Genomic DNA, 27,500 nt, shown 5'->3' on the forward strand with positions numbered 1-27,500 from the left:
AAATACACTTTATCTTTATTACTTAATTTTCCTGCCTGGGAAATGAGATTATGTAGGTGAAGTACAAATTGCTTTTCTGCGTTTGGGGCAGCAATTTGTATTCACACTTTGAATAGTCGCTAAGCAGAAAAGAGATTATCTTGGATAAGCGCGGTTTTAATGAAAAAAGTCTTTTTGACTGATCAAACTTTTGAAGAATATAGGAAAAGTAAAACCAATTCTATTTCTTAAATCTGATTTCATATTGTTCTCTAGGAATGAAAGAATTGACTTACGCTCTTAGCCTTCTACTCCACGAAAGAACGTCTGCATGCAGGCTAGCTTTTTGGCCCACCATGCGCATGAACTGATTATCACCTATTAGTATATTCTCAGCTCCGACTATTGCATTTCTAGCTCTCTGATTGGCTCAAAAACTCCGACTATGAGCCATTAGTCGGAGTTTTACCTTATATGGAAAACAGTGCGCCAAGTTTAAAAATTTTCCGCTCTGTAAAATTGTTGAAATAAAAATCGGCGGCAAAAACCCGATTAAGAATATACTAAAACAATTATTCCATTCGACCTTGTTGGATATGAAGTGATCATAACCAACTCGCGCTACGCGCTCGTTGGTTATTTATCACTTCATATCCAACGCGGTTTCATGGAATAATTGTTAAATAGCTCATAGTTCCTTTTAGAACTCTCTCGCGCGCAGCATTCTCGACCCCAGAGCTATTCTTTTTTGCGCAAGACTGATGGCGAGAGTGGCTCAGGGGAAGCCGGCAAATAGTCTGTCCTTATTAGTTTTATTTGAAACAATGAAAGCGCTTCATTATCCATGCAGTCCCTTTTTGAAAGGAAACAATTCCTCACAAAAAAAAAAAAAAAAAAAAAAAAAATGAACTGGATTTTAGACGAACTCGACTCTTTAAACCACATGATTATGGCAACGCTAAAATTTTAGAATTCCGTGTCAAAATAATGAAGCTCGAGAAAATGTCGAAGAATGTTTTAACAATTTTGAAAATTAAATAAATTTGACAGCATCAATTCATAATGTAGAAAAAAAGAAAGGTTGACCAAAAGAGAGTCCATAGTAAATCCAGCAGCACTTATTTGGTTTTCAACAAAGCATGTGCTGTGTGGCCAGTGTAGCCAGAATTTGGCTACGTTCGATTAAAGTTCCTCAGAACTTCGTGTCATGCTTAATCCAAAAGCGAAGGTCTGGGGTCGAGAATGGCACGCACAGTAAATAAACCGTATCCAGGATGTCACATGAATAGAACTTAAACAAAAATTAGCATACCGGAACTGAATACTATTAATGGCTATTTTCCGTTTTCAATACCTACATAGACATAATGCTATTGTCAATAACTGATAATTCTGGTAAATTATTTACCTGGCAAGATTAAAAGCATCATCTATCAATCCTGCACGATCGGTTAGGTGAAGTTTCTATAAAATATTTTAAAACAACATCAACATGCAAGTGGCAACACTCGTATCTAATTTCTCACATTAATGGCTATATACCCTTTAAGAGAATAATAGAACCAACACAGTAGAAGACGTTACTCCTGGCCTCACGCGTACATACAGCAGCTAAACTATGATAACAAATGGACTGACTGAAAGCCCTTACAGTGCAAAGATTTAATTCCCAAAAATCCGCAATATAACCAGTAGCGAAATTTATACATGTTTTATTCTTATGTCTTAATGCAGATCAATCAAATATACCACAATCTACGTTGCGCATTTTTCCCACCAGATTCGATGCTGAGGACTGCTGTTGACCAGTTGTCAGAGAAGAGCGTTGCATGTAAGTGTAAATATAAGGGGATGCTTAAAGTGTCAACAAGGGTGTTCATGAGATATATGAAACACAAACAAGAACATTAATGAGCTCGGTAAAGTCAAGTTTACTAACCATGTGGTTTTTGTCCAGTTGGTTTATCAGCTGATCCCACTGCAGTTGTTCATAATTGACTCTGTAAAATCCTGTTTGACCTACGTTACCTTTGATCCAGCCTGTACCATCCCAGTCAACCTCAACTGAAAAACACAGGTGGATAAAAGGAAACTAGTTTTGATATCTAGCCTTGACTGAGGGTAGAAACCTAACTCGCTGGCTGCCAGCCCTTTCCCCAGGCCATTAAACCAACCCTATTCTCAAAGAAGCAGTCAAGTGCAATTAAATAATAGCAATTTGTTCTCCTTTATTCAGAACACCAAGCCAGTTAAAATTAAAGAAGTGGCTAGTCACATTCGCCGGCGACTTAAATCATTGATGATCGACTTGATAGACAGGGTAAAGAGCGCTCACAAACGCCTGACACCTATGGGTGCACCCTCCTTGATTCCAAGTTAACCAAAGGTGGACGAGATTTCTTGTTCCAATGTAATTACGATCCAAAATCAGAGCACCTCAAAATTCTAATTGACGTTTATAAGTGCTAACTGGTAGGCTGGAAGAATTAAACCCAAAGAACCTCTTGACAAAACGAATTTTACGAAAAAGATTTTGAGGAAGAATCCCTTCATAAAAATATACTGAGGCACGGTTCAGACGCCGTACTTCACATGAGTCGAATCGAATTCAATGAATGAAGTTCATGTGAAATACGGCGTCTGAATGAACTCGAAACGGCTGATTAAATTCGAATTGGCTCTGCATTTTTGAATGCAGACTTCTCTACTTATAACGGAGCTCCTGGGAGTCGAAGGCGCACAATCGGAGCACCCTACCTCACAGAATTTGGGAATCCATCGAGCTAAAAATTTGGTTGTCACGTAATGGTCATACGTCCGTCCGTACATGCGTACGCAGCAAGGCCATAACAAATAAAATTACCGGTTTTGGCCCAAAAATGAAAATAGAGGAAACACCAAACAATAGGTGCGGTTACAAACACCAAGCTAAATGCATTTCCCATGGTAAATTTTCACGCGGTGAATCTCACTTGGGTTTTAGTTTCCCGTGTTAACCAGCAGCTACACGCGATTTGGGCAGTTTGCCAAGATTAAAAAAAGTGTCACGCATCTCAGTTTATTTACAATGCCCTGAGAGCTAGAACAGCTTAAATTTGGCGAACTTTCAGAGGGAGCATATTAGGGTGAAATTCTGATATGCAGAATAGAGTACAAAGCTGGACGATCCAGGTTGATCTTCGTTCTACTTCCATTAGTAATTCTCGGGTCTCGTTTCACCTAACGCGAAATCCATTGAACAGCAGTTTAGTATCCATTTTCGAATTTCTTCGACGGATTTTCAGTTTTAGCCGTTGCTAAAATAACCGGTCTAACAAGCAGGTTGAGAGGCTACCTGAAATACACAAGATACTCACAACATTGCCCAAAATCCTGCCACGTTAAATGTCATGGGCGCTTCGTGTGATCGTCTTGACGTATCCCTGGGTACTTACAGTGGACAACTTACCACGGGAAATGTCCGTCACACGTACTAAATGTAGTTTTTACCACGGTAAAAGTGCCTCGTGTAACCGCACATAATAGCTAAAATTGCTGAATTACTGATTCAGTTCTGTTTCGGTGAAAATGTAGCAACAACAGTGTATTATGCAAATTGTCGAGTGTCATTTTCCTTTATTGAATTGAAAAAGGAGAAATATATGCCACCCAACAAAAAAAGTTAAATATATCTTAATTTGCAAAAATAGCCACTCGCCTTTAAGACAACCGCCTCACCCTCCCCTTCCTCAGAAAACCGAAAATGCTGGTCATAATTATAATTGGCGTTTTAAGCTGACAAATGATTTCTCACCTGAAGTCATATTCAAAGGCTTGGATTTAAGGCTGGAATCATCTGTGCGATATGTAAATGGTACAACCCACTTGTAGCTGTAAAATAAGATTAAATTATGGTAAATGTATGAGAGTTATCTAAAATTGTGCTCTACAGAATGAGTTTTAATCCCCTCGTTTGAGGTGCTTGTCGTCTTATTCGGCGAAATCACAGTTACGCTTTAACAGCAGAAGCCACGAGACTGGTTTTAGCCTTGCGTAGACCTTAATTTTCTTCTCATTATTAATCAGTAAATAGCCTTGTTAATCGCCATTTCAAGCGATGCTGTACAAAAATTGTCAATTCTTTGAGATTTGAATGCATAAAGTCATGGAGGGCGTTGAGTTAATACTTGATTAAAGTCGCCTTGTTTATGATACTAGGTTCATTTGTTCAAGTAATACATCAAACACGAAAGGCCATGTTTGACCACACTTCCAAACACCGAGAAGAGGGTTGAAAGCACGTCGCGAAGCGAAGTTTAGAGTTGCTTGAAGATGTGGTGAAACACGGTCATGAGTGTTTGATGCAACAACTCAGTCGAAACTAAAACTAAGGAGAAAACGGAGAAATGAAATCGTAAAAATCTATGTTAGTTAAGATCAGATATCCCAACACGGTCATGGTCACGATTTCCTTCGTTAAACTTGATGAATTATTAATGAGTTTGACAAGGGCTGAATTAGGCTATTCGTCTAATATGTATGGTTTTTCAACATTTATTCACCCTTTGGACAACCCGCACCAGAATTATAGATTATCATTACCATTTTTGCTGTAATAAATGTTCTTACTTGAATTCGCTCTTATATTTTGTAGTAACATTGGCATCTCGGTCATAAAGAAACCTCTCCTGAAACACCTCATATTTGTTATTCCCTTTGTTTTTGATATTCAACACTGGGTAGCCCATTTGAAGAGTCCAGGTATCCATCATTTGCTTGACGCGTTTACAACTACCTTGAGCACAACTCTCCTTCAAATAAACAAAACAATACAAGTTTAGAGGATGTTTAGTTGTTTTTCAACAAGCTGGGAAAAAAGACCTTTAAGTGAGAACAGGGTCCTGAGTTGTTATGCGTCCAACGTCTTGCGAAACAATTCCCAAAATGGGAGCTTCCACAAATGCGCAACAAGTTGACCATGCAAAGACAATTTATTACAAAACATGGGTTAATAAAGGCATTTTGAAAGTTAGGGACCTACTTGACACCTATCGTCAGTTCCTTTTGTTGGAAAATTTCAAATGTAAATTCAGAGTTCGCTGTTCTTTTCTCGATTACGCTAGTGTTTTTACGGCAACTCCTAAAGATTGGAAGAGCGATCCTTGGTAACATTGTGCAGCGTGGTAGCTAGTGAACCCTTCAAGTCTCTTTAAAATAGCGATACCGTCCTATACAGCTCCTTTGATGCTACTTCCCCCCTCCCATTGTTGAAATCAATCTTAGAAAACAAGTTTCAAAAGTGAAGGCTATCACTGAACTTCCTTTTACAGTCATCGTTGAGAATAAATTGAGACGCTTTCACTTTAAAATTATACATAACCTCACACCCACCAATAACTCCCTCTATAAAATGAAGATACAAGAAGAACCGCAATATAATGCGAAAACTGTCTCTTCCAAAATGAACCCCTTGTTCATACGTTTCTTGATTGCCATGAAGTTGAACTCTTTTGAAAAGAAGTTATGATGCGGTGGAACACCAAGCGTTCCGACAATACTAATCCCAATCACGCTGAAATTTTACCAGCTTTTACGCATTAAATCATTAACTTCTTTTTGGTACGCATCATATACATGTTGCAAGAAATCAGTCAGACACTCCGAGCTTAAAGGTCTTTCTTGCCTAACTGGAAAGTACAATCAAATGTGAAAGACAAATGGGTTAGGGTAGAGTTAGTTAATTAAAAAACTCTATCTGCAGAAATGCAAAGCTAAGTGGACCACTCTCTGCATTTGGTGTCATGTTTATATTTTTCCGAGTTTCTGTACTACATGTAAAATATAGTTTGTTCCGTATTGTGAATCCTGTAAACTTCAGTAATGTAATGTAATGTAATGTAATGTAATGTAATGTAATGTAATGTAATGTAATGTAATGTAATGTAATGTAATGTAATGTTATGTAATGTAATGTTATGTAATGTAATGTAATGTAATGATTTTAGCGTCAATTTTCAGTGTTACTAGTTAGAGTGCGTTAGTTTTAGTATTAAAGTATTGTGTTTGTAAATTATGTTGTATTTTGAGCTATAAAAAGGTGTCAAAAAACATTGTAAACTATTGTGTACTAATCAGAATTGTATTAGCATTTGTAAAAAGTGTAATGACAATATTGTAAGTAATGCTAGAAACCTAATTGTCTTTTATTAGTTTTTACTATTTTGTATTGTAAATAGCCTCAGCAGTGTTTTGTTGTGCGTAAATGAAAGAGTAAATAAATAAATAAATAAATAAATAAAATAAATAAATAAAGGCTCCCCTTGGAAAACGGTTACGTTTCACCGAGCTCCTTGGAATTCATGAATTTTGCTTAACATGTCTTGTCCTGATGAATTCTATTGGTTCAACTGAAAGTTTGTTCAGCAACCGGTAACCCATTCAATAATTAAAAGCTTGCCTGTTCAAGAGCATTCCACAAGTCATCAGTCACTGTATTTCCATACCGATATTTGTTCAGGTAATTCTAAAAGACATATGAAAATAAGCAACCAAGTCAATAAATAGTAAGACACAATGAAGAGACAACGTCCATACCTTTTGATATCACTTATCGCACAAAATTCGTTAACAACTAAAAAGGAACGGATCCAATAAAAATACACCACTCAGCTCTGTAACCCCCGATAAATAATATAGTTCTATTATTTTCAAACGAAATCACCAGCGGGACTACTTGATTGCATTACTGGAGTTACATCAAAACCTGAAAACGAAAATTATATATTCTTCCTAGGCAGATAGGACACGAATATTGTATTTATCACTTATTAAGTACTATTCGTATTACACGCCAACAGCATGACAGTCTCAGGAGAAGCTTTAGCCTTGTGGTAAGGGAAACGTCTGACTCCAAAGTTTTTGTAGCGCTTTCTTGTGTTCTTTCCAATACACTTCATTTTCAAAATGTATTTTCCCAAACCAGAGGATAAATAGCTGTAGCGAATTCTTACAATAGCGTGACAACAATTTTGAATATGGGTGATCTGCAAATAACAAAATCTCAGTAGTCAGCCAGTCGCTGAACACTGCAACAGTTCGAGTTTATCTCTTGCTTCTGTGAAATTTCGCCTGAGCCCTTGCGTTCAGTCGTTCGAAAGTATGTGGGCACCATTAAAGATGATTTTGTCAGATTTATCGTGAACTCTGTGCTTATCTGCGAGATTTCTTACGGTTTGTACTCGTGCAACTGGAAGCTGTAAGATTTATTTTTTTATAAAGCAGCAACAGCAGTATTATCTCCTGAAAGCGAGGAAACAAACCATAATTGCAAATCTATACAAGCCACGACTACGGTAGTAATCATTGATTAAAGAGTGCGTTCAAGTTTTGGTAGGTTTGGTATGTTAATAAAACAAAAAAATATAGAAACAGCATTTTATGCCTGAGCTGTTAGGTAGACGTGAAATTGGCCTCCCTCTAGCAGGGGCGAAAACAAATGAATTGATCAAAAGGCACGTGCACAAGAGAGGATTTGTTTATACATGTATTACGTAATATTAGTTACGACCGGTCAAAATAAAACACGGACTGCAGTCGGTAAGCCGCATTTAGTCCACAGTCCTTCACCAACTCCCAAAAATGGACTTGTCATACTTACTGTTAAGCCTTGCAAAAAGACTTTTCTTCCAAGATAAAACTGAAGCATACGAATGATTGATGCTCCCTGCAAAGATAAAAAACGTTTATTTTCAAATAATGTAAAAGCAGCACGGAAGGATGACTTGACGGTTTACGTGTATCCCATATAACACGCACGTTGAATAAAAGCACATTTTAACTCATATCTAAACGGGAGGGCGAATCCCCACCTTACGGGCTTTGAACATTAACAACTTGTTTTGTAGAGGAACACGTACAATTTAACATGTCAGTTTTTCTATCGTGGACGGCTAAAAAGTTATGAATTGAATAAACGTGATAATTAAACAACAGTTGAGTCTAAGAGAGTCGAGCGTCTCGAACTCGATTTGTATGGAGCCAATTTATTGGGCAAATTATCTTCCGGACTGAGATAAAAAGGTAAGCAATTTTCATTAATCACTCTCTGGAAACGCTGTGACTCCTGCAAATGTAAATACTTACCTAATCTGGAGCAACAATAAAAGATGGGGCGAGACAAAAACGTACCTTGTTGTATGAAATGGAGTCAAATATTTCATTGATTTCATCTGGATGATTTACAGGAACTTTAATTGGATGGGAGTTTGCTAAGCCGTCAAGAGTAAATGCTGACACCATATCAGCCACCACAAATCCGTCCAGCTGAGGAAAGACAGATGTTACGTGAAGTAAAACATGATATGGGAAGCTTTCAACACCGTTTAAAGTTTATACGATTCTAAAGTGTTTTAATTTAACCGAACTGAGCAACTTTATTTTAACACGATGGAATAATCAGCAGAGCTGGTGGGGTCGTGCATCTAGACTAGAAATAAGACATCGTTAAAATATCAAGGCATATAAAAGCTATAAAAATTTATGTCAATTTGAAGTAAAAACTAATGGTAAAAGCGCGCGACGTTTCGACCGAACTTCGGTCATTATCAAGCTTAAAAGTGAAGATAAATTTTTTTTGCATAAGTATAAATATAAAACAAAGAAGTAAAAGTATGTAAAGTATGAAAATGTAAAAAAGGGTGGTAAGAACAATAAAATGTATGCAAGAATAACATAATTAAAAGTGATTAAAAACCTTCCCATGAATTGAGTCTGCCTGTACATTGAGGTCTCAGATTATTAATAAAAAACATTTCATAAATGAGACATTCAAACTTGTTCTTTCACTTTTTTAAGGTAGTAAAATTCCTTTTAGCAGAGTTAAGGGTGCTGTTATCTAGAGCTATTTTCTTTTCAATTTTCACGGAGGTTAACAGAAGTTGTATATGTATATATATATATTGAGCTTAGGTATGGAGTTCTTTAATTTACAGGTGTATATGTAATGTCTGGCAATAAGGAGCAGGTGGTGTAGAAGTACTTTCGATACATTTTCAACTTAACCTAGGCAGAAAGAGGGAGAGAAAAAAAGTATTCAAGAGTTTCAAATTTTTTGGAAATCCGTTAAGTAATTTTTTCCAAAGTGCTTGGGTATGTTTGCAGTTCCAAAACAGATGGACCAAAGTTTCAGTAGTTTCCCCGCAGAAGGAACAAGAGTCCACTTGTTTTATTCCTATCTTGCAGAGAAAATCATCTGTCGCGATTCGTCTATGCAGAAACGTAAACTGGAATACTTTGAGCTTTGTTTCTCTTGTACAGAGGAATGGCACATAGTGAGAGTTACGCCAATTAACGGCGGAATTTCCTACTATGTCCCCTTCAGAAGGCCATTTTACTTGGCTCTCTAATGGTGTGGAGGCTTTATCTTGCAAAAGGCGTCTGTAAGATTCTTTGTTAATATTTGAGTATGACAGCTGGCTCGCTGTGTTATTTGTAGATGGGTTATCTAAGGCAGGTGAGCATACTTTCCTGAATTGTTTTAAGGCTGCAGTTACATTAAAATACTCAAGATAGGTTGGTTTTAATGTTATGCTTAGCGACAAATGCATTATAGCTTAAGAAGGTCTGATCTTGATTAAGTAGATCTCTAACCTCTTTTGCCCCTGCATTAAGCCAAGATGTATAGAAGAAAGGTCGGTTATCTATTTTAATCAGTGAGATGTGCCACATATCCATGGATGTGAAATCAAGGTTTTTCTCTCTGTGGTTCAAAATAGTCCAGTGTTCTATAATTTCTGTCAAGAAAGGATCTCTTAGATTAAGCTGAGGAACATCCCGCGGTTTAAGGTAACTTAAAAACACTATTTTTCCTCCGTACTTCTGGAGGTGGAATTCTACGAAAAGCTTCCATTTACCAGGATTGTCGTCATTTAAGTAACCTCATAGCACTTCCTTTTCAGAGATTTACTAAAACTTTGGGTATCTATCATCTTGAGTCCTCCTTTATCATAATCATTGATAATTTCTGTCCTTTTGATTTTGATTTGTCCCCTTTACTATTCCAGAGAAAATCATACAATAGGGTATTAATTTCTTTAAGCGCACCCTGATGCGCTGAGAGAGAGGATAGAACATGCACAATTTGAGATACGGCTTAAGATTTTGTGATCGCGATTTTACCTAGAAGAGTTAATCTTCTAGCAGACCAGCTGTTTAGGATGTTTTTTATTCTCTCGATTTTTTCGGAAAAGTTAACGTAAAAAGCGTCTTCTTCTTAAGTCGAAAACCAGACTCCTAAGGCGTAACCTTTTCCTTTAGCCTATTTGAATGAGCCGATCCAGAGGGCTTCCGTATTAGCATAATTAACTTTCAAGCCGGACATAGAGCCAAATGCGTCAAACAAGTATAGAGTTCTTGAAATGAGGATTGTGAGCCACCTAAGATCATTGTCGTGTCATCTGCGTATAGCGAAATTTTGCACTGGGTTCCCAAGATCATGATTCCATGAACCTCTTTGCCATTTCTTACTGGGCTAACTAACATTTCTCCGCATAGAATGAACAAATATGGGGAAAACGGACAGCCCTGTCTTAAACCACGACTTAATGTGAAGAACACCGAGGCCCAGCCGTTGTTTTGGATACAGCTGCTATTATCAGTGTAGAATAATTTCATCCACGGAATCAAGGATGGTCCAAAGTTGTAATATTTTAGGGTCTTCTCGATAGAATTCCGATCCACTCTACACTATCAAAGGCTTTCTCGAAGTCGACAAATAAGTAAGTAAGTAAGTAAGTGAGTGAGTGAGTGAGTGAGTGAGTGAGTGAGTGAGTGAGTGAGTGAGTAAGTAAGTAAGTACTTTATTTAGACACATTTCATAAAAGGCCAGGAATTTGTTCGGTATTTGTGTAATTTATAATACTATCCAATAGTCTAATGTTCTCTCCAATAAATCGTTCTTTTCATAAAGCCGATTTGGTCGCTGTTAATAATTCTTGGTACAACTTTACGTATTCGACTAGCAATAGATCACAATGCTTAGGTGATTAAAACATGTTGGCTTTACGAATTCGAGAGGAAATAATGGCGCCTCATTTAAGGATATTCGCGCGAAAATTTCTTGTCGATAGGTTTTTTGCAGTCAGTTAATGAGTTACTTAAAAAAATGGGGTCACCAACTTCGTTTCAGAGATAAAGCGTGTGGAAAACTACCCTGATTTTGAAAAATTGGCGCACGTTATTCAGCATAGTCTACAGGGGTTTATAGTTAAAAATATCGAGGGTGAGTCAACGGAGACGAAAGATCTTAGTCGTATTTAGTAGAAGTAGGTCTGTTGGTAAATAATTTCAAATGTTACCAACTTTTTCACAAAACTTAAGGTCACTGTAGACCTTCAGGGGTACCTCCCGGAAAATGCTTTTTTTTACGCGCTGCTTTAGAGAAAACCACGGTAAACTATATATCACTGTAAAGCTAATAAACTGTAAATCCGAAAATAAAATATACTTTGCTATTTTTGTTTTGATAGGCATGCGCAAGCCTAAAAACGCAAAAATTACCGTACATGCTCAACTGAATTACCAGCCTTTGTGTATGCGGATATTTACACATTTCTTTTTTTTAAACTAAAGGCGTAATTCATCGGAAAAATATGGAAAAACACTCTTCGCACCAGAGGATAGGAGCGTTTGGAGAAGCTACCTTGCCCGATATCAGTGATTAAATTCGCCGGCAATCAACTTCTGTGCCAGAAGAAGCTAGAGCAGGGCATCGACAAACATTCGCTTGCGATTTACGCTTGCGTTCAAATGTGGAAACTCGAAGACCGTGCAAAATCGCTTAGTCTATCACCTAACAAGGGACGAAAACAATCCACAAAAGCGAAGATTTCTCTGCGAGAAATTGCAAGACGTAAGCGATATGCAAAAGAAGCCATGGAAAATTTTTTTCTTTCTTTTTTCTTTCTTTTTCTCCGCGGATGAGAACAGTGGCCAAATAATATTTTTTGAATATTCAGGTAAAGTAGAAGTCTTGAATTCGGTGTAAAAAATAGTTTTTTACAAAACAGGCCTTTGAAGGTCGACAGTGACCTTAACCTCTCAAGAGGCATTTGACACCGTCGCACAGATTAACGTAGAGCTAAAAAGAACGGAATTTGATGATGCGTTTTGCAAAAAAATCAAACTTCTAGTCGATAGATTTTCTTCATTTCTTCGCTAAACGTAGAAAACTGGTAGAGAAAATGATCCATCAAAAGAAAAATAGGGGTCACCGAACGTCCAAGATCGTTAAATCCAGCCAAAGCTATAGCAATGGCCACTTGCCCTATCATTGCTCATTTTATTACTTGGCGCGCATCGACGCATGGCGTGGCATGTGAATTTGCGTGCGCAGAAAGGATAAAACAATTAACGCGAACGTCCTCAAGGTGGCTGGCTTGCGTCACCTCAATGTACTACTAGTTATTACACCTAGGGTAGCTTTGTCTAACGGTTTGTTGGTAAAATTGAGAAAAATATGTATTAGAGCTTTGATGGCGGTTCATCTATCTGTGGAGCACTAAGACACGCACAGCAATTAATTACCATTTTCCAGTCAGGTTCTGTCGCATTGACTCCATAGTACTCTACAAAACTGGCAAATCCTTCGTTAAGCCACAGGTCATCCCACCAAGCCATGGTAACTAGATTACCAAACCACTGAAAAAAAGAAAAATGGGTTATAAAAAGTGCTTTTAATATCTTCTCAATCGAGACTAAAACTTAGGAGAAAACAGAGCAGTTAAATCGTAAAACTATGTGGTAATTTAGATCAGGTATCCATACACTAACACGGTCATTGCTATTCCATGCTCGTCTCTGAAAAAATGACTGTCGCTTGTCGTTAAAAATTCTTTTGAAAACGTTTCAAGGCCAAACACGGCTTAACACCCGACAACTTAACCCTTTGACGCCCAAGTGGCTATATACGGCCACTTAATGGTCGTGCTCTTTGTACCACTTGTGATGTCAATTTAAATGTCATCAGATATTCTTGATGAGCAGATAGTAGTACTAGGCTAGGCCTTTCCGCACAATGGTCAGGTTTAGATATCGACGACATTCCGACGTCGCAAATCGAAAAACAACGTTATCAGTTTTGGTGCAAAAACGGTGGTAAAATGGTCCACTACGCCCGTGATTGATCAAGGTCCATTTTTAGGCTTCGCCCGTAATTAACATCCAACTTTTCATGGCAGCCAGAAAGAACATACAACGCAAAAGGTAGCCAGTGTAAAAGGGCCGAGAAAAACAGAAAGGAAAGAGGGCAACAAACAAAATTGAGAACGGTTAATGGCAAAAAAAGAAAAAAAAAAAATTGGCTTATGCGCATGCCCGGAATTGAAATTTTGCTAAATTTTGTGCCTAATCCTCGAAAAATCTCTCCTTTTAGTAAAAAAAAGCTTTCTTAGCAAAACTTAGGCTTATTTAGCGTCATGGCAGCTAAAAAGTCTGACTAAACGGTTAAAAACGGTAGTTTTTGGCTAAAGTTTGGTATTCAAAGGGTTAATTAAGAACTTTATAGTCATAAGGAGATGCTGTGGCAAACTCGAATGTTTTATCTTTAAAAAGCTGTGGATTAAGAACAAAAGACCGACATCGAACACGCAAGCGGATTTCATTCGCACGAAACGTTTTACCTGTTGCTTTCATGTCACCTTCGCAAATTTATTTCCTCACATCCTAATTGCGTTTGAGAGAACTCAGTCCTAATCGGGTAATGCAGAAAAATTCGAGTTTTTGTGTATCTTTATTTCTATGGACGCCAATTTAGCACCCCCCCCCCCAAAAAAAAAATTCTTCAGGGGCGAATGACGTCATCTCCATGTTCGCCCGTGTGCTTTCTTTCGAGTGTGTTGCAATATTACGGACTTTCGAGTATCGAGGCAGCTTATTGTGGACTGTAGCGGATAAGTCGTTTATTTAAAGTTCGAAGTCAGTGTTAATGGCATTTAAAAACCTTGCAGACATGTGTTCACGAAATGTGTACGACTTTCCGTGCGAACAGAAAGCTGTGGTTTGGCTGCTTGTTGTGTACCCTCTTCTCTTCGACCAAAGCTGCTTTCCACTGAATAAATCAAAGGAGAAAATGTGTAGTTTCACTTCGCTGGCCTAGATTTCTAAGCGCAAATTATGTAACATAAACCCAACGAAAGTGTTTACATAGGAAAAGAGTTCAACTCCCACAGGATTGCTTTGGTACACCAACATGTCCTCCATTTCGTTGTTTCGGAAACCCAAAGCAAAGTCGTGTTCGTAAACAAAATAATTGTCCTAGTTTTGGTAATAAAAGCACGTCGTCTCGCTCACCGACGAAACAGTCATCGTTTGTGTCGATTTACACGGTCAGTATAAAACGTGGAGTGCGGACTGCGGACTGCGGACTGCGGACTGCGGACTGCGGACTACGGACTGGGTATAAAAAACGGACTCAGGTAAACGCGGACTGCGGACTAAATGCGGTCTACCAAACAATCAGTGTTTTTTACTGATCGGCGTAACTAACATTAGGTAATAAATGTATAAACGAGAACAAACCCTCTCGCATGCACGTCCTGTGCGATCAAGTCATTTGTGTTCGCTCCTGCTGGAGGAAGGCCAATTTCACGCCTACCTAACAGTTCAGGCACAAAATGCTGTTCCTAGAATGTTTGCTTTTTTAACATACCAAACCTACCAAAACTCGAACATACTCTTTAATCTACGATTACTGCTAGTTTCTATAAATATGCCTTGTCGTTATTTTTAATTGATTCATTTGACAATGATGACACGAAGTTGTCGAAACGTCATACATGTTGCCTTAATTTTTTTTATTTTATTGCTTAGATCTTTTTAAGCAAATTAAATGCAATTGTTTATCGGTATAAAAACAAGTGAGACAATCTCAGACATTGCAGAGTGCCATGTACAGCAGTAAGCCCAGTCATTTAGCTGGCACGGAGCCAGTGTCATGCAGCTCTCCTTGTCAGATTGGGCTTTGCTCCTTGACAATCAAAACACACACCGAAGTAGGTACACCTGACGGATCGGTAAATTGTCTTTATTTGATTAACTGACGCACATCCTTGAAAGAAGGGGGATAACATTACAACTGAATGACTTTTCTAGCAAGGCACGTCCCTGCAGATGGAGGGGGAGGGGGGCGGGTTACCCCGGTCTGCTTGGTATAGGTGTGTATCGTGAAGGTTCTTATATACCCTGACCAACTAAAGAAATGAAAAGTGATACCTTATCAAAAGAGAAAATGGAATATTTTATGTAGATCGTTTTTATCTCTTTTACACAGAATACCACTTTGGAGAAAACTTAGTTCAATCATTTTCTTATTAGGTTAACCCTTTCACTCCTACAACGAGGTTAAGATGAGATGATTCATTATACTAACTTTTGAATTTCAACGAAATCCTATTTTCAAATCAAACCTCTTTGGCCGAACTTTCACATACTCACATTTATTTCTTAGGATTTACAAATTAATTTTATCACTTGTGCTAATACAAGGAGTGAAAGGGTTAACAAGGTAGTAAGGCTTAGCTCCAGCGTCAAGGGGACGAGAACACCACAACGTCGACGTAAACTTTAGCAGCTTTAACACAGCCCAATATAATGATGGCCGCCAATACCAAAACATGAGGCCGAGACATGAACGCAGATACGCCTAAGACGGTTCTCAGTGAAAAGGTTTCAAGATGCTATTGTCCTGGACCTTACCTCTGGGCTATAACGCTGCTGTTTTAAGAGACCACTGAGGAGGTGTGTATGAGCCTTAGCCACGTTAAAACCCCTAAATCTTCGAGTGTAGGGCTAAGCTTCTCTTCAACCCTAATGGTTTCACTGTGGTGGGTTATGCTGCTTTTGGTAACAAGAAGACTATCTTCGATCAAGGACATTAACCACTGGAATAAGTCTTCGCGTGTTAATTAACAATAACAATAACGATAACGATAACGATAACGATGACGATAACGATAATGATAATAATAATAATAAAGATTCTATTTAAGGAGAGTTAACACTCACGGGACTCCACCTGGAGGGACTTGCCTTGCTAGAAAAGTCATTCATTTATGTCCCGTCTCTCAAGGATATAATGTTAGAAAAATCAAGAAAAATCGAGAAAATGTGCCCCAGTAGACTGGAAGCTATAGTGAGGCCTTATTGCTTGCCAAATAGACTTGACGCATGTGGGATTTCGCATGATAGTATCCTGTGAAATGACAGGACAATAATTTGCTATCTGACCAAAAGGAGTTCAAGATCAAGATACACGTTTCTATGGTTATTGCTTTAGCCAGTCACCAATATGTCATCAGAAGTAAGTAAGACAGTCCGTGACTCTTAGGAAGCTTTCGGAACAATCTCACGAAGTGACACTGAAATCATCTCGGGATTCAATAATCGATTTTTTCCTTTGAAACGCGAGTTTTAATGAAAATAACTGCGCTTAACAGCTTAGAATTGTTACCCTTTCGTTGAATATCACATTTCGAGTAAAACAAATTCGAGTTTAGCAGAAACATGGGGGTACAAACCTCTACGTCAGTTGGTGAGTAGCCGCAATGTTTCCCAGTTTTCTATCTTTCCTTCTCATATGACTAGGCACAGCGTTCACCGAATGTTGCCAAAGTATTGTTTCGCAGAATCTTGGAGGATTTTGAGCGGTTTCCGAAAGGTTTTGGTTGGAAATACGATTGCTACGTGCCTTGAAATCATCCATTGAGCAAATAAAAACAACTTGGTGTTTATTTCCTTTTCTCATACTACTCGGGACTTGATGTAAGTCACGACTCCTAGGCAGGATTCTAAAACGCTCCTCTGGCAAAAAGCCATCTGAACCATTGATCGTTCACATAATTTCTTCATACGGAATGGATTTGTTTTTCCAGGGGGACCACTGGTTAAGAGTTCTGCTTGAATTCCTGTCTTTAATATTAATTGAATTCCTTTCTTTAATATTAAGGAACAGTGATGTGATACTTTTATTCATGCGATTCATTGATACTTCACCAATTAACTCTCTGCTAAATTCACCACGCAAACGAAAAAGATTTATTCAACGATTCAGCAATTTTTGAATTATTTTGAAATATCACATCATTCGAAAACAATCTGTTTTAATTGTAGCAGAATATAATCATGAGCTGATTGAGAGACACGCTGAATTGCACTGCTCACTAAAAGTTACAGTTAAGGTTAAAAATTGTAAGGGCAAGTTACTTTCTACGATTGATTACTATTCTCTAGCGTACATTATCGAGGTACTCATGAGTGCTCTCCAAATTAACTTCCCGAGTTCGTCATGTATCCATAATGCACAGCTATAGGCAGGGCTTACCTGATGAGCAAGTTCATGGGATACAACTGAAGCTACACGTTTCTTGTTAGATTCGGACGATGCCCCAGGCTCATACAATAGCGCGGTCTCTCGGTACGTGATAAGTCCCCAGTTTTCCATAGCACCGGCCGCAAAGTCAGGTATAGCAATCATGTCTGCCAAATTGCAAATGAATTCAAGTTACAACCAGTCGCTCATTGAAACATCAAAACATATCCAAGTGATTAACCAGATAGGGGATGAGATGGAATATAAAAATAAATGGAAATGGAAATTCCTAGAAGTAACTGCAAACCAAAAATGGCCAGTCGCTTAAGCTTTAAACAATACGAAGTAGGAAGCCTTCCAGTCTCTAATGGTAAGAAAAGTATTCAAGGTAAATAGGTAAAGTAAACAGGCAACCGAATTGTTCATTAGATGAACAGTTCCCTCAAAATATAACTTTAAAATAACATTTACTTTGAAAACATCCAAGAAAAAAAAAACTTTAGTCGCTGAATTCTGGTGATATGTATGGCGACTGGAGAAATGATTAACTGTTGCTTTCGTTTAAGAATTTACAGAAACACAGACAAGAAAACCGAATGAGGAGTAGGGCCTATCGGTTTTTAATGATAACCGTATAGAGGTGGTTGACGTAGACATTCTTCCAAAAGATATGGGCAAAATAAAACATTAACGTGGTTAGAGGTTTTAGGATCAGACCCAAGGCGAGTGGGCTTAAAGTTCACAACATAAACAGGACGTCCCTGGACAGAAAGTAGCATCTTGGTTATGCGCAGAAAAACGTGGAAAACTGTTTAGAATGTCGCTTGCCGTTAAGAGTTCTTTAAAAGTAATTCAGTTATTTTAAATGCCTGTTGTCCATGGGAGAACGCCTGCAGCCAGGATGTTTCATTTGTAAATGAAAAGTTCTTTGACTGTTATATGTTTCGGATTTAAGATATTTCGATTTCAAAGTTAAGGTGTGTTACGACATTTCATCCCCAGGTACTGAGGGCATAAATTAAATATAGAATTTCTGTGGCTAGCAGATGATGTGTAACTGCCAGTGTTTCTCGTCTCTACCTCGTCTTGACTACACGAGTGCTCTACGGAATGACTCAAAGCAAAGAAGCTGCAAGGAAGCTATGGACACCTCATAGGATGAATTATGCTTACCAGCTTTTGGAAGGGGGTAGTCGATGCTGAAGTAATCCTCCATGTAATCTAACATTCTGACACCAACGTCCTTTGCATAATCTACTTGATCAATTTGGTCTGGTGGAGCATAAAATGTCATCTACAAAAAAAAAAAAAAAAAAAAAAAAAAAAAACTATTGAAAAAGTTCTTCAATAGCAGGTCTGTACTGATTTGGAACATGCAACGCTAAAATGAAATCCTGGCATTTCTCACTTGTTTAAAATGAAAGGTCTATAGCTTTTTTTCTTCGACAGCCATTAAATGACAATGGATAATAGCCAAAATTCCAAGCTTCTTGAATTGTGATATACTTTGAAGAATGAGCCTAACTGCAGTGAACAGCAGTTAGAAATGTCAGGAACGTGTCAACTTTGGCTTGGAAGAGATCACAATCTAAAACACGTTTCTCTTTACTTCGTAAATCAAAATACCCGGACCAAAATGGGAAACGAGGCATGATGCTTCTGTTCAGTCCAGGTATATACACATAAGGTTTTCTAGGTACAATAATAGTGATAGTATTAAATATTAGAGAACAGTCCTAAGAAAATACACGTGCTGATTGGTTAAATATCGTGTTTCTATGAAACAATTAGATTATGAACTCGAGATTTCTATAGCGTGATAGTTGACGAGGGCACAGCCCGAGTCAACTATCACGCATAGAAATCAAGAGCGAATAATCTAATCGTTTTAGTATAAATCTACCAGTCATTCACAACTTTATCTAAATCCTCTTCACAGACTTTTCGAAAAGGCCAAGAAGCGGCCGTCATTTTGGTAACAAGGGCACACTGCTACGCTACTCACTATCTATCACAGATTATAGTTCAACACGAAATTTGCTCCGATTCTTATTGGTTTAAATTGATCACGTGACGCGATAGTGTTCATCCACGGAGAGACATTATCAACCCATAGTGCACGTCCGAGGGGAATACCCGGATGGATAGTACTCGTCCGTGAAAAATTTTCTGTAAACAAACGGGCTTATAGAAAATAAACCTGTATTGTATTAAGTGGGTTTTTGTCCGTTTTCTTTTCCAAATTTTATTTTGGCTTTAACGGGTTTCGTCTGAAACAATTGAGAATAATTCAATATGATTTTTGAACTGGAAATTTGATGTTCTTAAACCTAGCATATTTGCTTTAAGAACATCAAATATCTTCTTTGAAGTCTTTAAACTGTTCTTGCCTCTAGATTGGTCTACCGCCTGTTTTGAAGATGGCTGCCTTTAGCTCGCGCTTCATAGAAGTCACAATTGCACAAAATACTGCTGTGTTAAACCGTTGTCGGCCAAGAACCTCAAACACTGTTATTTGTGTTTTTAGAAACGTTTTAAGACCTGTTTTTGGGCTCATCTACCACGAGCTAGCCATTTTCTTGTATAACGGCTTGAAAGAACTTCGCTTGGTTGGCCTTGTGGCCCTTCAGTAGTAGCATCACAGGATTATCGCTCCTTCCTCATGTCATCTCGTCAAATTTAGGCAAAAAAAAATCCACAAACACGTAACACGCAAACACGATGTCGATGTAAACCATAACTATTTTTTCTCAGAAATCACGCAATTTTCTGTACTTTTGTGATTCAGTTCGCAAATTTAGATACGCTGTAACGCGTAACGTTAGATACGCTGTAACGCACGTAACGAAGTCTTCGTTACGAGAACTATATCAAAATAACTTTCCATGGGTGGAATTTACTAAGGTTTAAGCGGGAAATCCCAACTCTAAACCAACAGCTGAGGCACTTATGTTTGCCTCTTTCTTTTTAATTCCTTTTCATTTTTTGTTTATTTTATTTAAATTTTTTATACTGTTTAAACTTTTGTTGGCGCGCGCGCAGTCCTTTGTTTCCAGTGTATTCCAATATTCAGAATGTTAACGTAAATTTTATGGCGTAATTCTATAAAAAAATCATGTATACAGTGAAAATTCAAATGTACAACCGTCAAACATTTGCTTCTGAAGATGACATAGGAATGTCGAAATATGTTTTGTAAAAGGAAAAATGTTGTTTCCTTTTTAAAAATCACAAAATTATGTGCATCGCTTTGCTTGTTTTAATTTTTGTCGTAAAACGTCGATCCAGAACAGTTTTGTCCACCGTATTACTAATAATGCATCGCTAGACCATTTTTCATAACGTTTTAATTAATTTTCCACCGTATTTTCATTTGTTTATATAGTTTATCTTCACAACATTCTACCGAATTCCTGTGTTTCCCGTAGTGCTGACAAGATAATCACAGTTCCTGTAAAATAATGCATGACCATACATAACATTACTTACCTCGGTGCCTCGTTTGGATTTCTCAGTCTTGCCTTTAAAGTCACACACCACAAATGCAAGTAAGTAAGTAGGCATTATTGGGGTTTTCCTGAAATGGTCCAACTCCCACTCATTCTCTTTTTCAGTTCGGGCGATAGGCATATTAGAGATAGATATATAGCTAGGATGGTGTCCCAAAGTCACAGTGAAAGTTGCTTTCAATGCAGGTTCATCAAAACAAGGAAACGTTCTTCGTGCATCTGTGGGTTGGAACTGTGTGGCTGCTATGGTCCTGTAGGCATGCAAAATAACAATTATAACAACCAAAAATTTTCCAACTAGTTAGTCAATTGACCACATCTATCCCATTGAGGGGTTTACATATAAATGTACTCACATCATGTGTGTACAATGAAAACAAACGTGCATGCTGCCTTGGCCAAAACAGTGAAGAGAAATTTACCCTCGATTTTTCGAACCAGTTTCCTTTACCCTTTTATCACGAATTGCTGTTCTGAAATTTTTTACTTAACTAAATTTCAACTTTTGACATTCAAGAGCAAAAAATACCTGTTTATTAGTGTCAATGAAAAGTTCATTAACACGAAAGAATGATGCCGAACAAACACTCTCCACGACTTTTTGCAAGTTTCTGTAACCTTGTTCGAAGTCGACGTGCATGAAGACTGACGTACCTATTTGTTGAATGTATTCAAATAAAAACAGAAACTCTGCTTGAGGTCAATGGGGCTCTTTGCCTAAAGGATCTTGAAAAATATAAGGAACTATAAACGAATACTCTACTTGGAGCAGCCCAAACAGTACAGAAATTAAGGCTTTCCATCAAGAAGGCCAACATCTCCCCCAGTCTCTCCCAATGAACCTGGTAGCTTCCCGAAGCACTATGCTTCGACAGCTTGCAATTAATTGCTGTTTTCTCCTAAGATCAGACCAGCGTTTATCATATAGAGGTGGTACAGAAGGAAAGGATTTAATGATTTTTTTTTCTTTGTGAGTATTACCCTTGTCTCGACCCAAAGTCTACTTGTACCCTCCCACTGTTCTCCCTTTCGGGCGTAGGAGAGAAAATAAGACTGTAAGTGCTCTAGGAGTTTTATAAATGTATTGTTAATATACGTAACATACACTTCTTTCCCATTCTTTCTTTTGTAGCTGCTTTTGTACAATCCTGCCAGGTCATTTGTGAGCCATGCCCTGAAGTCCATCTTGATAGTATATTGACCTTTCTCCAAAGCTGACTCCATGATCATCACATAGAACTGATTCTTCTCAAACCAGAACTTTCGCTTAATCTCAAGTGGATCTTTGTAGTTTGGAAACAAAGAAAAGCAGATTCAGTGCTAAGAAATAAGACAACGGAAAAATTAAATGTACAAATATCAGTACCCGTTACATTCACCATTTCGCCCGCCAAAATTATTGTTCCACTTAAAAATGTGTTAAAATTGTATTACAATCGTATTTTTCGTGAACTGTGAAGAATTGTTAATGAATGAAACCTCTCTATCAAACGGTTTCTCTCAAACTGACGAGGATGTGAGTCGCATCGAAACATGTTTTACAATTGATTTGTGAAAATAAACCTCGTGATCTTTCTAAAAATCGTAATTTATTTGCTGCTCTCTTGACCACTTGGCTGTAGTTTAATTTTACAGATTTCCCAATTTCAAATGTAACTCGTCTTTAAATTTCCTAATCCCGATTGGTGGTCATTAAAGATTATTACTTTCATCAGCTGCAGTTGATGGTCTCACCGATTTCCAATAATTATCATTCTATTTTGATGTTGCTTTGCTTTTTATGTATAGTATTGGATTTCAACCAAGCAGTAAAAGAGGTAGTTAATCATTTTCGGACCGATATCGTGTTTGCGTGAGGTCGCTCGCTTTGTAGTTTTCCACTGCTCGTTCTTAGCTTAGCAGTATCCATTTTCAATATTCCTCCAAACCCCCCCCGCCCCAAAAAAAAGCATCAAAAGCCGTCCACTTTAAGACGTAATGGACGTGCTAGGGCAGAACCAGATCACTTCTAAATCCTTCTTCGTTGCCATATAACCGAGCAAGATTTGGCTGACATGGGTTTCGTCGTGGGCCACAAGATCATCGTCAGGCGTGTAATTTCCCGCCCTAAGCATGGCTGTGAAGAACCCCTGGCCATCACCCAGTCAGAGGAATCAGATCTTTTCCCAGGGCTCGACTTACAAAAGGAACTCTCAAACATTGAAGCGGCGTTTTGCAGCCCTTCACCCTTCAAGGATATTGTAGTGGCCAAGATCCCAGCGGCTGCTCCTTCAGGGGCTCATGATACGACCTCGACTTCGGACGGTAGGCTTATTTTGCCATCTGATTAAATCTACGGCATCGATGATAAACAGCTACATGCAGCTTTGTTATGCCCAGATTATGTTTGAAAACAATACGAGTCTGATTTTGGAGTCTCTTTTCATGAAAATCCCCCGCGAGGCCGAAGAATACCTCACTTCATCACAAATGAAGACAAACTACATAATTTCGTAACAAACCTTTATTTCGCTGCCTACAGCAGTCTTCATTAGGGTAAAAGAGCTGTAACAACAGCACGGGCCATTCTACTTTTAAAAGTTGCATCCTTGACGAACGTTCTTTTCACCTTATAGCGGGGATCGCGAATCGTTTGACATGGTGAATGATTCGCTGGCATTTAGCCTTGTGTTATTTTTAACCTGACCATATTCCCAGAACATGCCGTCTGATACAGCTCTTTCTCATGGTGTAGCAATTATTTCTTCTCCTTCCTCTACTCCAGTGACACAAGATTAAGATCTCCTTCCTGTGAGTAGTTTTTAGCCGGCCGGTTCTTCTTGTCAACATGATGTGCACCAATGCAATTTCCCTCTTCTCTACATCGTGATCTTTGGTTTGCTGATGTCCGGGCTACTAGGGCGGCGATCATAAACTGACACCAGAGAGCAAATCTACAACTTGGGGTAGGTTAAGACGCCCTAATTATCAGAAATTAATGATCTCATATTTTTACAGAAACCAAAGAAGTGAACAAGTGTCTTACTAACCTCCACCTGAAGCCTTCTCCACAGAAGCGGACGTAATATTCATCTTGTTGACATGAACCAGTACATTCTCAGTTGATGATGACACATTAACCCGAATGGCTACATTTCCAAAGAACTCTGAATTCTCGAGATCAATGTAAAGACGAACATCGTAATGTTCCGGAACAATGTTCTTAGGAAGTCGAACATTCCACCACACTTCAGAACCAGGGGTTGTAGGGCCTGGAGCCGCAGTAGTTACAGCGAGTGAGCTAGTTTTGCCTCCAGTCTTTTCATCGTTGTCTACAAAAAGAACGGGCATTTTAGAAACGTTTTAGAAACATGATGTTATCTGTTTCAGAAAAGGAAACGGCTAGGAAAATAAGCCATTTCCGAGTTGCCTTTTGTCTGTGCGAAACCTTTAATAATAATAGTAATAATAATGATGATGATGATGACGATGCTCCTACGGCTGCTGCTGCTGATGATGATGATGATAGTAAAAGATTCATATAGCTGCAGTATCCTAATGTTCTAAGGCACTTTACAATATCCGAGAAAAGCTAAAAACACCAGGTGGTTAAAAACACCGGTCTGAACCAAATTGTAAAAAAGCGTTTTTAAAAAGAAATGTTTTGAGTCCATTTTTAAAGACGGACACAGACGAACTATTTCGTATTTCAAATGGTAGAACATTCTATAGTGTTGGTGCTGCCACGGAGAAGGATCTTGTGAAAGTATGTTCATTTGAAAGTTTTGCACAAGGATTCCCTTTGAACCAGAGACAAGGTAACCCTTGAATGGCCTATTGGTTGTAGTGGTTGAAGAGCACCAAATCCCACAAACTATTGGATATCACAAACCATTTTCGCCTTTGCAAACCAAACGACCCCTTTTGTTTCAATTGAATTGAATTTTTGTTTGTTTGTTTTATTTTCGCCATTCATAAATATATGTGTAAAATAGATCAGTTGGTGAACATTGATCGGAGATAATCAGGAACAAGACCATTTCGTGATTTATAGACAATGACAGCTGTTCACAATTTTCGTTGAACATCTAGTCTTTTCCATCTACGTTTTATAATGAGATCGTCAGCACTGGCTTATGTAAAGGACTACCTTAAACGGCTAAGTCTTCACAAATAAACAAAAATGCTGTCATCGGTACACAAAATGATCGTAATATAGGATAAAAAAAGTATTTAAGGTGGCTCGAAAGAGTTCCCAGTACTTTCCAAGACTTAGATTTTGATGGATCATTATAACCACTCTTTATCGGTTGATGCCAAAATCATGGTATCAAAAACTGCCCAACCATTAGTGACCATGTTGAGGTCAATTTTGTGGCACAGTAGCTTACCATAGCAACAATGTGACCTGCTTAAAACACCCTTGATTTCAGCTTTAAGCGCTTATAACTTGATTTTAGCTTATAGGCGCTTAATCGAGGGGGCCACTTATTAGATATTTCCGAAATCGTGGTGAAATATGATCAGAAGTGTCAGGAGGATCCTGTCTCTCTTGAAGAACTATGTAATATAACCTCTTAAGCAGATGGTTGGTTGGGCTTTAGGCAATGAATCAGAAAATCTTCACTACCACGACGGTCAATGTGCAGTGCTTGAATGAGTCGATGATCACTTGCTTGTGATTGAACACTACCAAAACTGTACATCTAATGTTCCCTTCCTCTAAAGAGGGGGAGGGGATTCGACGGGAGGCGCTTATTTTAAATTTTGGCCGATATGAGGGGCGTTTTTCCGAAGGCGGCGCTTATCTGAGGGGAGGCACTAATTCGAGGATTTACGGTACACCTAACCTGCTCTTCAGAGACGAAATGTGAAACAAAAAGGTTGAGAGACGAAATTCAAAAGAGAGCGGAAAAACGTGCAAATGTCACGAACGGTAGGAGTCCGTATAATAGTCTCCCTCCATTAACTATGTTTAAGCACAACAAATCATTCGGACGAACCAAACACTAAAATGTAGTTTACATTTAAAACCTGCTGAATGATCTCTGGGTTTTCGTCATTCGTGATGGAAATAGCTGGAATACCCGAATTGGTCGGACACTCGGAGTACCGAACTTGGTCCTCCATCAGCGATCGCTACGACCAGGTAACAACAACCCGCCAACAAAGCTTGAACCATGGGGTTTTTTATTTGCGATGTCCGCGATGATCGAAGGGCATTGAGATATCAAGCCATCTTGTAATTAATACTTTTCAAAATTGTCAATTTTGTACCGACACCCTGCGCTAACAGGTATGTAATAATACAATAAGCCGGTCAACACGATTAGCTTAAGACACTCTCAGCCTCATTCCTTTTCCCAAACATCTACGATTGTCAACATTCCAGGAGACTATAAAAGCGCTTTTTTCAGATGACAAGGTCCTGTTATGCGTCACGCTCACGCTTCAAACAAGAGCCGAAAAAAACCGGATTATATACTTACGTTTTCCGTTGTATTAAAAATGCGCTTTTGATAATTAGGTATGGGTCGCACTTGGGAAATGTTTTCATCTTTGCCGGCTAAAAAACCCCCAAAATTTGAAACTAGGGTCTGGTCATTACAGACCAATTGAATCAAATTGCAAGACCGGAAATGAAATTGATAAATAAAATTTACGGTCGCATTTCAGTTATTGGGAGTCAATTTTGACAACCGTTGACAGCTTTGGTGGCGGGCTCCTTTGTTTTTTTGAAATTTGGAAAAATCGGTCAGCCCCATTCAAGCACACCGGCGTCTTTGATGTTTTTTTTTTTATTATGAAAATTTTGAAAAAGCACAAATGAGGGGTGGCTATCTTTAAAAGGGGGAACGGGGAATCGGGGAATCGGGGAATGGGAATCGGGGAATGGTAATGGGGAACGGGGAACGGGGAACGGGGAATCTTTAAAATAGGGAATCTTTAAAAGCGGGAATCTTTAAAATGGGGAATCTTTGAAAGCGGGAATCTTTAAAACGGGGAATCTTTAAAAGCGGGAATCTTTAAAACGGGGAATCTTTAAAACGGGGAATCTTTAAAAGCGGGAATCTTTAAAATGGGGAATCTTTAAAAGCGGGAATCTTTAAAAGCGGGAATCTTTAAAATGGGGAATCTTTAAAAGCGGGAATCTTTAAAAGCGGGAATCTTTAAAATGAGGAATCTTTAAAAGCGGGAATCTTTAAAATAAGGAATCTTTAAAAACGGGAATCTTTAAAATGGGGAATCTTTAAAAGCGGGAATCTTTAAAATGGGGAATCTTTAAAAGCGGGAATCTTTAAAAGCGGGAATCTTTAAAATGAGGAATCTTTAAAAGCGGGAATCTTTAAAATAAGGAATCTTTAAAAACGGGAATCTTTAAAATGGGGAATCTTTAAAAGCGGGAATCTTTAAAACGGGGAATCTTTAAAAGCGTGAATCTTTAAAATGGGGAATCTTTAAAAGCGGGAATCTTTAAAATGGGGAATCTTTATAAGCGGGAATCTTTAAAACGGGGAATCTTTAAAAGCGGGAATCTTTAAAACGGGGAATCTTTAAAGTGGGGAATATTTAATAGCGTTAATCTTTACTGAAAAGTGAACGAGAATCTCTCAGTTTCCCACCGGAAGCTATTTATTCTGTCACATGTATCAACTCAACAGGTACAGAGACAGTTGTGGAATTTATTCATT

General features: G+C 38.3%; 1 protein-coding gene across 2 annotated transcripts in view; it reads right to left on the minus strand.

The window, feature by feature from the left end:
• The window catches only part of LOC145479852 (glutamyl aminopeptidase-like), a 56,731-nt gene that overhangs the window by 13,275 nt on the left and 15,956 nt on the right, over window positions 1–27,500 (minus strand). For both annotated transcript variants that reach the window (XM_081458316.1, XM_081458317.1), the window contains exons 2-14: window positions 23,859–24,140; window positions 21,935–22,112; window positions 20,810–21,080; window positions 18,494–18,614; window positions 17,333–17,487; window positions 12,541–12,654; window positions 8,146–8,280; window positions 7,616–7,681; window positions 6,416–6,481; window positions 4,588–4,769; window positions 3,773–3,849; window positions 1,919–2,043; window positions 1,388–1,443 (exon numbers count right to left, since the gene is read on the minus strand). In XM_081458316.1, the coding sequence (XP_081314442.1) occupies window positions 1,388–1,443; window positions 1,919–2,043; window positions 3,773–3,849; window positions 4,588–4,769; window positions 6,416–6,481; window positions 7,616–7,681; window positions 8,146–8,280; window positions 12,541–12,654; window positions 17,333–17,487; window positions 18,494–18,614; window positions 20,810–21,080; window positions 21,935–22,112; window positions 23,859–24,140 (1,828 nt within the window). The remainder of the gene's footprint in view (window positions 1–1,387; window positions 1,444–1,918; window positions 2,044–3,772; window positions 3,850–4,587; window positions 4,770–6,415; window positions 6,482–7,615; window positions 7,682–8,145; window positions 8,281–12,540; window positions 12,655–17,332; window positions 17,488–18,493; window positions 18,615–20,809; window positions 21,081–21,934; window positions 22,113–23,858; window positions 24,141–27,500) is intronic.

The sequence above is a fragment of the Orbicella franksi genome, chromosome 2, assembly GCF_964199315.1.
Source record: "Orbicella franksi chromosome 2, jaOrbFran1.1, whole genome shotgun sequence".
Classification (NCBI taxonomy): Eukaryota; Metazoa; Cnidaria; class Anthozoa; order Scleractinia; family Merulinidae; genus Orbicella; species Orbicella franksi.